The sequence below is a fragment of the Pygocentrus nattereri genome, chromosome 26, assembly GCF_015220715.1.
Source record: "Pygocentrus nattereri isolate fPygNat1 chromosome 26, fPygNat1.pri, whole genome shotgun sequence".
Classification (NCBI taxonomy): domain Eukaryota; kingdom Metazoa; phylum Chordata; class Actinopteri; order Characiformes; family Serrasalmidae; genus Pygocentrus; species Pygocentrus nattereri.
Genome location: NC_051236.1, coordinates 12,396,528 through 12,407,086, shown reverse-complemented (window position 1 = coordinate 12,407,086; position 10,559 = coordinate 12,396,528). Strand labels below are relative to the sequence as shown.

General features: G+C 37.7%; 1 protein-coding gene across 1 annotated transcript; it reads right to left on the bottom strand.

Moving 5' to 3' along the window:
- Positions 1-99: 99 nt before the first annotated feature.
- si:dkeyp-67f1.2 (FAM3 metabolism regulating signaling molecule D) lies at positions 100-9,638 on the bottom strand. Its single transcript, XM_037534757.1, has 9 exons — positions 9,626-9,638; positions 8,339-8,425; positions 8,195-8,242; positions 4,905-5,028; positions 4,749-4,807; positions 3,162-3,212; positions 2,948-3,023; positions 2,712-2,838; positions 100-414 (listed from the first exon to the last, which is right to left on the bottom strand). Exons 1-9 carry the CDS (start codon positions 9,636-9,638, stop codon positions 328-330), a joined length of 672 nt encoding a protein of 223 aa, XP_037390654.1. The 3' UTR covers positions 100-327.
- Positions 9,639-10,559: the final 921 nt, after the last annotated feature.

The window sequence follows — 10,559 nt, the reverse complement described above, 5'->3', positions numbered from 1 at the left end:
GAGAGAGAGACTGCTGAGGTTCTGTGGGCCAGTAATGTAAGTATAACATTGATAATATCATCACTCCTTCATAATAAAAGACCACAGAGAGCATATGTGTGTTTTTTAACAACAGTTTATTTGTGAAACCTCGTAAACATTTCATGTGACCTATTGTGACCACAAGACAGGCTGTGGGCAGTATGTGGCTATCACACACAGGCATCCATATGTGAATACTTTGCAACATTTCCAAACTTCAAAGCTTTTAGGTCCCATGTTTGAAATGGTCCCTGTTTTTTAACGATCCCCGGTTGGCTGCTGCCGAACACACTCATTTAGTGTCACTCAGATCTTTCTGGGAAAGCAGCCACCCACCTCCTCCATCTCTGGCCAGTCTCCATACACATTGCTCTTCTCATCATTAGCAGTGAGCTGCACATTTAAAGAAAGAGTTCAGACTTCCCAAAGAAACTTTAAAACAGGAAGAAGCAAAGTCACTTCTTATCAGTGAGTGTCCATAAAATCCAAAAATACAGTATACTAACTGTGTGTGATTTATTAATCTACAACTTATACCTGCTCAATATTGTCAATAATGAGTTTTGTCAGCATATTCTGAAGATGGATCCTTCATTGAATAACTTTTTAAGGAGGCTGGTGCGGCAAAAAAAAGTGTTTATACAGTCTTTCCTTCATCTAAACTGCTCTTGATCAGCCCAGACATGTTTGATGCCTAAAGTCTCTGTCCTTACTTTCACACTAGAGCTACAAGGTTAATGTAGCTAACAAGCAATTGAAGGCTATAGCCTGCCAATTAGCACTGTATAAACTGCCTGCTTAAATCCTCACACACTGTCCTCAAACCATGATGAGTCAAATAAAAGACACGCTTTCTGACACTGTATGACATACTGTTATCTTTATTAAAATACACCACACAGCTGAACAGAGCTGTATCAGTGATGTTACCAGTCATCGTATCCTTACTTGTTAGGCACAGTAGACTTATCTCTTCAGTGCAAAACACTGAACATGTCTACATTTGGTGTAAGGTGGAACTGTGTACATTTGATTTTTTTTTTTAAACTACAGTTTTAACAGCATGCACACTGTAAACTTTACAGTATTGAGAGTCCATCCTCATTCCTGCTGCAACTATGTTTGCATTACCCAAGGTGGGTGCTACTATATTCATTGGTATATGAGCCTGGCACCACTGTACAGTACTGTACAAAAGTCAGAGACCACCCTTCACATATTTAATTTACAGTCAAAACAAACATTAAGTGATTCAGATTTCAGGAAATCGTGCAGAAAACACACACACAAGCACTTTATTAGGAACATCTCCTTGTATCTACACTCATTGTCCATTATATTTCTTGCAAGTACAGACTATGTCCAAGATACTGTAATTAAATATCATTTCTGCAGTTCACACTGAAATACTTTACCTAATATAATGTATATGTCTGGTCTAGTAAATACTTTACTCCATTACTGTTGTTCTGGGTGATACCTCTACCTCAGTGACTGCTAAGCTCATATAGGCTATGCTATCTGCTTATATGTCATAGTATGTTACATCGCTACTTTGCACAATTTTACATATTCTCAGTATCGTGTACTGTCTGTGGCCTGATTTGTGTTTATTGCAAGTCTTTCATATGTTTTGCACTGTATTGCATGTGCTGTGTATATTGTATTATTTTGCACTTCTTGTTTCTGTGCTGCACCTTGCTGGTCCTGGAGGAATGTGGTTTCACCTCACTGTGTACTTGTCTATAGCTGAAATAACAATAAAGCCTCTTCAACTTGAACTTGGACATATATCAGCCTCACATACCATAGAGGTGCACTTTGTAATTCTACAACTATATACTTTGGTCCATGTGTTTCTCTGTATACTTTGTTAGCCTTTCAGCCTGTTCTTTGAAGGTCAGGACCACCATAGAGCAGGTATGAGTGCATCAGGCTCAGCAGTGCTGCTTGAGTTTTTAAACACCTCAGTGCCCCTGCAGAACTGAGAAAAGTGTCAACAGTGTCCTGTGGGCAACATCCTGTGACCACTGATGAAGGACTAGAATGATGACTAATACAAACTGTGCTACAACAGATAAGCATCTTTGACATCTACAAGGTGGACTGGCAAGGTAGTTGCGTATAATATAGTGGACAGTGTGTCAGTGTTTAAAAACTCCAGCAACTCTGCTATGTCTGATCCACTTGTACCAGAACAACATAATAATCCCAAGTTATTCCAAACACATTCAATCATTCATTATTTGATCTGCAAATGTTCTTCTTTTCTAGCTTCTTGACAACTACACATCCTGTCAGACCCATAGCATTGGTTTGACTTCTCACAGTGGAAGGATGGATACAAACAACAGCTCTGAAGGAAGAAGGGAGCTTGATGTTCCCCTCTCTCTTAGAAATTGAAGTATTGTTTATCTGATGAGGACAGTTTTGAGGGTCTGCCAGATCTTGCACTGTTGTCACATTTTCTCTGTATCTTTTGATATGTTCATATTGCCTTTTGACTTTCTCCTTATGCAAGTATCAAATCCCCTCAGAAATCTGTCCAGGATATTGATTAACTTGTGCTTAATGGCCGTATTGACATAGAAAGTGAAAGGAAATAAATGAAGGATGGTGTCAGTACTGTGTACAGAGCCGTGTAAGAGTGTATTACCTTTCCGTTAAATATTTGAAGTGCAAGTTCAAACCTTCTCAAACTGACTCTCCTCAAGTATTCCGGCAGACCCAGCAAACACCCAGGTGTCCCTCTTCTTCACCGAGCCGCTCATGGTGCTCCCCAACCCGGCGAAAATCTCTATGATCTCATCCGTCAACCTGCAGCACACACAAAATTAGCTCAGTTATACTCCTACGGTAAAGAATTCAGCATATTTCCTCGTCCTGATGAGGGCTGTTTAATAAGTGTGACTTTCTGTTTACTCACACTGCTGCAGGGTCGTCATATGAGGCCACTAAAACAATACTTCCTATTTGTATCGACTTTAGAAACTCAAGCAATCCTGCAATATTAGAGAAAACAGTAATGGAGACACAGCAGAACAGGGGAGCTGAACAGAGACACTGTTACACATTACATTTAGGTTTGTGTTTTGATATGTTCTTTCATGAAAACTCACACGCATACATAATAAACTCACCCCCGGAGAAGACATTGAAGTACCTGTGCGCCAAGATTTCACCAGTTTCACCTGAACAACAATTGAGGAAGGAAATCACATTAGTACACTCGGTACACTAATTCAGACTTGCGTACAGAGTGGTAAGAGGAGATTACATTTGCATATACACTGCCATTCTGCCATTCAAAAGACTGGAATCAATTTTTCAATCATATAAAAGCAATTTTGTTGCAGGTACTTGTAAAATTATTCTGTCACAATGTTAGATATAAAGCTTCTGTGCAGGTACATTTTTCTTTCAAAAAGGTATAAATGAGGTAAAAGTACCCCTAAACAATGTGATTAAGGTCTAATTGTTTACCTTAAATGAGGTTTTCCAGGTGAAAAGTACAGATTTGTACCCGTTCATAACCGAATGTTTTAAAACAGAACAATAAAATTAAAAGCCTGGAGGCGAGACGGGGTGTGTAGAGTCAAGACAACTTAGAAAATATCATTTTAGTGGATTGTGATACAATTATGCTCCCTGACTAAAGGCACTGAGATGTTCCCTTGAAGGAACCACCCCAGTGACAAGAGGGGTACTGCCCCAGTGACAGTACCTTTATTTCTGAAAGTGTAGGACTCCACAAGAGTAGATTTAAACTAATCTGTAGGAAGCTGTAAAATCTAAGAACTGTTAGATGTGTGTGTAGATGATTCTTAATGACTGAAAAAGTTGCAAACAGTAGTCACCAACTCTCCTCTTGGAGGTCTACCTGTTACTTCAAACCCAAAACACTTCCTTCCCGGCAGAAAGGGAGATCTCCACTGCTGTAAAACACTGAGAATGAAGCTATAATAATGTCCAGAATGCCTCATATTTAAATTCAGATCACTTCTCAAAATGACTGTAAATAGATGATTATAAAATGTGCAGTGTGTATCATTCATAATAATATGATGTGATACTGAAAATATTTTTAAATAGCACTCCGCATTCGCCTCTACCATAGCAACAACAATTAGCCGTTACTAGTAAACTGCTGCAAGTATCAAGCTTGCCAGAAAAGTGCTATAAAACAGCAAGTAACAGAAGCTAAAGCCAAAACCACTCCCATTGTATTCAATGAAGCTGTTTACATTAGATCTGAGGAGCAGTCTTTGGACGGATGCCCGTTTCTATTTTTTATATTGAGTTGACGTTACACCTTAAAAGGGAATTTCTGCATAATTAAATGGTTAACATGTCAACAAAGTCAGTTAACAAAGAAAAAAAGGAAAGTTTAATTTGTTCACAGTGGTGGTTGTAGGAACCAGACGTCCACCTCTGAACTCTCCTTCCCAGAAAGTTATTAGATAAAATGGTTAGGAATTCTGATGTCTGAGGCATTGTTTCACGGTAGTTTTGTGATTAAATTTCGATCTGAAATGTATTTTAGAATTGATTGGAATAAACTTGGCCAAGCGCTGATATCTATATTACAGCACTCCCCCTTGGCTAAATAAACCAGCAATTATTAATCAGACAAGTGATTCCAATTTTTTGAACACTAGCATATTTTCATACCTGCTTGGACAACAAAACACACAATGTTCTGTCACAGATTTTTGAAAAACACTCACCCTTCACCACCACAATGTTCAGACCCCGTCCAATATTATTAATCAATCCCCCCATTATACTGTAAACAAGAAAAGATAAGACCATATATCATTAGCAATCAGTGCATAATTGTGTTATGTTATGAATGAGTAATGCACCATGATTCTAGTACATACATTGTGTTGTTTAAGCAGATCTTTGGCCCTACTATGTTGGCTAACCCACTGCGGATAAAAAAGGGGTAGTGGTCTACAGGGCAGATTTTATGAGGACAGCAACCTGAGTGAGACTCAAACAGGTCTGCAAATAACGCCAAAAGTTAATCAGGATGTGATAGTATTGTATTTTTCACACAGTGGTTGTCAATCCTGGCACTGGAGCACTGCTGCACTGAAAAAAGATGCCCTGATGAATTGAATTGACCTGATTCTAAGATGCACATCACTTATGATAAACACGTCATTACAGCTTTGTCTTTTATGTTATCCATCCATCCATTATCTAAGCCGTTTCTCCGTCAGGGTCGCAGGGGGATGCTGGAGCCTATCCCAGCAGTCTTCGGGTGGAAGGCGTCTTTTATATTAATATAATAAATTTTGTTTACATGGAATAAAATACAAAAATTAAATGCCAGCCTATTATAAAATTTAAATTATTACATTTTTATGTTACGTCTTATGTTACATTGCAAGAAACAGAATGTGAACTGTGTGAAAACTGTTTTCATGCATTCAATTGCAAATGCATTTGAATAAAAGAAAGCATGTTTACTGGCACATAGCAGGAGTCTTACAAAAACATCAAACATCTGACTGGGACTATAGCAGAGGGCAGCAGTGAGTGATGCTTGTTTATTTGAGCTCCAATTGTGTCTGTCTTCAGTCAGGAGACTATGTTTCAACAGCTAGATAACAAGATAGCTCATCAGCCGATTTGACGGTATGTTTATACAAACCCAGTTTCAATTTCAGAAAGCAGTGATTAGTAAATTCTGTTTGATTTGTGTTTAATTAAAAACAGCATAGAAACACATTTTATCTTAGGAACTTCATTGTTTTGGTAAATATACTCTTTCCAAATTCGATGGCTGCAACATGTTCCAGAAAAGTCTGGACAGATGTATGTTTACCTACATGCTACTTTATCTTTCCTTTCAACAACACTTTTGAGGACTAAAGCCACTTATTGGTCCAGTCATGAAAATTTTTTGCCAGTCATCTATTATGCAAAACTTCAGTTTTGCAACTTTATGGGTTCTTCATTGTTGTATTTTACACTTGTTTTCCGTGGGAGGTTTGGACTACATGAAGGTCAGTCTAACACCTGCACTCTCATTATACAGCCATGCTGCTGTAACATGCAGAATGTGGCTTGGTGTTGTTATGCTGAAATAAACAAGGTCATTCTTGAAAAAGATGTTGTCTAGAAGGCAGCACATGTTGCTCCAAAATGAGTTCTGTGTCAATGGTGCCTTCACAGATGTGCCAGTTACCCACAAATATCCCCATAACATGACAGACCCTGGCTTTTGAACTTTACATTGGTAACAATCTGCATGGCCCTTTTCTTTTTTGACCCAGAGAACACAGCGTCCATCATGTCCATAAACGGTCCATGAAAGGTTGACTTGTCAGACTACAATACACTTTTCCACTGTGCATGAGTCCATTTCAAAGAGAAGAAGAGAAGCCAGAGACATCAGCAGTGTTGATCTATGGTTCCGACTCTGCACAGCTTTTAACTTACATCTGTGAGTGAACTGTATTTACTGTTAATTCCTGAGCCTATTTGGCAAGATCCATCACAGAAGAATGCCATTTTTATGCAGTGCTGACTGAGAGGCTGAAGGTCACGGTAATTCAGTCATTTTTTGGCCTTGTCCTTTATGAACAGAGGTTTCTCGAGATGCCTTAATCTTTTTATGTCATTATGCACTGTAGAGGGTGAAATAGCTAAAATCCTTGTAATAGCTAATTGAGGAATGATATTTTTAAACTGTTTAAATAGAATTTGTGCTGATTTCTCGGTGTACCTCTTCCCATCCTTGCTAATAAAGAACAAGGCCTTTCCTCAGTTTATCTTTCAAGCATGATTGCATCACACAATTAAGGTGTTTTTTTTAATTCACAAAGGGCCTAGTATTAAATGGTCCCAGTCTCAACTGTTTTTGGAAGATATTGCAGCCATTTATTTCAGAGAAAGTGTATTTACAAAAACAATGAGGTTGACTTGATATAACATCACATATCTTGTCTTTGTACTGTTTTTGTTCAACTACAGATCAAAGTAGATTTATAAATAATTGATTTCTGTTTTTTGATTTGCATTTTATTTGCTGAACAAAAAAAAGAAAAACTCTTGCAAACCACTAAAAACCTGTTAATTACAATTTTTATATGGCAATAAATTGTCAGCTACATTTTAACTGTGGCAGTGCATTACTTTCAGTGCTCTCTTTGCTAAGAACACCCTTGTTCAACCAATCAAAGCTGAGTTTCCTGAAAGCATTTTATTACAGAGGTGATTCTTTAATGGTAGAGAGAGAACCAGTTAAGACAATCTCACCACTAAGCTGCTTTTGGGAAACCCAGCACAGAGCTCAGTTACTTTCTCGACTTTGAACTGGCTGTGTAAAACAGAGGAAATCATTTTAAAGATTACACATCTCATACACAAAACTGGGTCTTTAGAGAACCGTACACTAAGAGATTCTTTAGGTATCCGAATGTAGTTCTCTATGGCAGAGGTCACTCATAGGTGGACCGCAGTCCAAGTCCAGACCCAGATGCTGTCTTATGCGGACCTGAACCTATAACCGATAAACTATGGAGAACTGTTTAATTGTCTATTTTAATCAGCGTAACTTTTCTAGTGTGACACGCACACAGGGGAGGGATGAAGCAAGAAACAGCAGTTGGAGATTAAAGCGAGTCAGATTATTTTACATGATGTGCTCTATTAAGAGAAAACTGATGACAAATGTTGTTGAAATATGACTGAATTGTACTTTATTTGATTTGATATCCAGTTGTTGACTACATAAGATGTTGTTATAACCACTAGGCTACTTCAATAAACAGTATATGGCACTGAATCATGATGCAAGTTAGACATTATAATGTTCTGGACCTTTGCTTGAGGATATTTTCTCTAACTGGATCTTATTGAATTTTAATTAAAGGCCCCTGTTCTGTGGTGTCACTCCAAATAATGCTTTTCGCTCTTAACATTTTTTCCATCTGTAGCACTCCAGGACAAGGACTGAGAACCATTGATTTAGCACATTTATCCTCACACACAAGGTAAACAGCTGAGGCTAGTTCCCAGAATGCACTTTCTCTAGACTAAGATTAATGAAACATAAACAGAGAATCAAATTGAAAAGCGCAATTTACTCCACAACCTGTCCTTTATCTCAGTCCAAGAAACATCCCACTAATGGCTTCCTGGAAAAGATCGAGCTCACCTGGAAGAGCACAGTCTGATCTTGGAATTTCGTTTTTGTGCACCTCGCCTGAATGAAGAAATGAGTTTTAGAGCAATGCAAATCTAGACAAAGCTCAGCAACACAAGCAAACTGTGGAGTAAATACTCTATATGACATACGAACATTTTCTATCCTCATGAAAAAACTTCTTGTCGACAAAGAAGCCCCATATTAAGAGAAGGGTGATGGCAACTATGACAGCAGAGAACCCTGGAAATACAACAGAAAAACTTTTACAAGCACAAATGACTTTCTTTTATTCAGCTCCAATTTACAGGGACAATGCACATCAATATATATTTTTCAGCTGTAGTCCCTGGGCAGGTACGCTGTCAGAAAAAAGGGTCCTGTCCAGGGAAATTATTAGCTTTCCAAGATACAATGTAAATGTACTCTCAAAGGTACAACACAGGCGTAAAGTCCAATTGTGTACCTTGAAGGTCCCATATCATAGATAGCTGACTTTTCCTTGCTTTTTAAAGCAACACTTTGTAAGCTTTGGGGATTTGGAAACCTCTATGGTGGAAATGTGTAATTGCATGCAACACGCAGAACAACATTTGTGCTTTGGACCACTTCCCCTAGTTGATGAGTATGATGATTACAATATGTTGAAAGAGTATTCAGAGAGAACTTCTTTTCTATTGTCATCATGTCTTCATCAGTATAATGTTGAATTTCCATTTGAGACCTAAACATTGAGCTGGACCTTCTTTTGAGCCTGTGCATATGATGTTAATACAAACAGATGCATGATGTGGTTTGAAAAACTCTGGCAAAATCCAACCCGACAATGTTGAAAACTTATTTCAGCTATTACAGCATATTTTAACATGGTTTCCTCGAGTCAGTAATGCTTGTTCTTTCAATTTTAACAATATAATCTTACATAATCTTATAGAATTTTATCTAGTCTAGTAGTATAACATTCATTTCTCACTCCATATAGTCCATTAATTAAAACTCAGCTGCAAAAACAGTGATGTCACAAAAATCTGCATATATCTGCATGTTTTCCGACCACACCACTTTAGCTCTGTGACTTCACCCTGAAATAACAGTATTGAAGCCACATTAACATTTTTATAAAAAGCCTGGAGACAAGTCTGGGTGTGTGGAGTCAGTACACCTTAGAAAATATAGTTTCAATGGATTATGGTACAATTAAGTTCCCTGACTAAAGGTACTGAGATGTACCCTTCAGGGTACCACCCCAGTGACAAGAGGGGTACTGCCCCACTGACAGTTTAGTACCATTATTTCTGAGAGCGTACTCTGAAAGGTACTGTCTTTTTCTGAGACTGCACAGAAAAGGCAATAGCACTGAGCAAGAAACATACAATTACATAAAGCAAGAATGATGCATACAGTGATATAACAGAACCAACACAAAGAGATGAGATTTCTTACCTCGCACTCTCATCCTGCACCGATTCTCTAAACTGAACGCTGCTGTTTACATGATCATGTTTAAATGAAAAATGAGCGGTCTTTAAAGCTGTCGAGAAAAAACCCTTCCAGGATCTACACACCCTGAACTCAAACACATTCATCAGCACAACCTGTGCTGCTACTCCTTTACAGGGTGTATTAATGTGCCTTTTTTCCCCAAAACGGGACACACGGTAGGACTCTATAGCAAAGAAGAGGTCACAAGCTAGCTCTTTATGGCTAAACATGTAGCTTACTGATGGACTATAGTTTATAGCTATAGATAAATAACTTTTCTTTTTTTTTACAGAAGAAGAACGAGATTTAAAGCACATAATCCATTTAAAAAAATTTTAATCTTGTGTAGTGATTCAGCAGTCATCATTAAAAATTCCAGACATCATTAAAAATTCCAGAATTCCAAATTCAACATCCTTGTTAAACAGGCATGAAGGCAAATAGTATGGTACAGCATTAACACATCAACAAAATACAACTCAGGAGAGTAAAATTTGTTCACATTCTCAAGCATCAAAATAAAACTTTACAATATTAAAAAGGAGACAAAGAATCATTTTAAGGCATTCAAGTGTCCTGTAAGAAAATAAAAATTTAAATGATATTAATGTCAACTACATATGTCACCTCTGTTTACAGAAATTCAAGGAGAGGAATACTGACAACTATCAAGACAAAACACAGAAGACAGTAAGTACAGTACTGTGCAAACATCAGAGATGTCAAAATGACTATTAAGTACAAGGAGAGATTTTTGAGAAAATTACATTAAAGATAACCTGCCTGCATGGGGAAGGAGAAGTCAAAGAAAATAAGAGAAAAAAATAGGAGTTTCCAAAACTGAAGTTCACAAAATTACTCAGAAGATACAGAGAAAATGGGACTACTAACAACC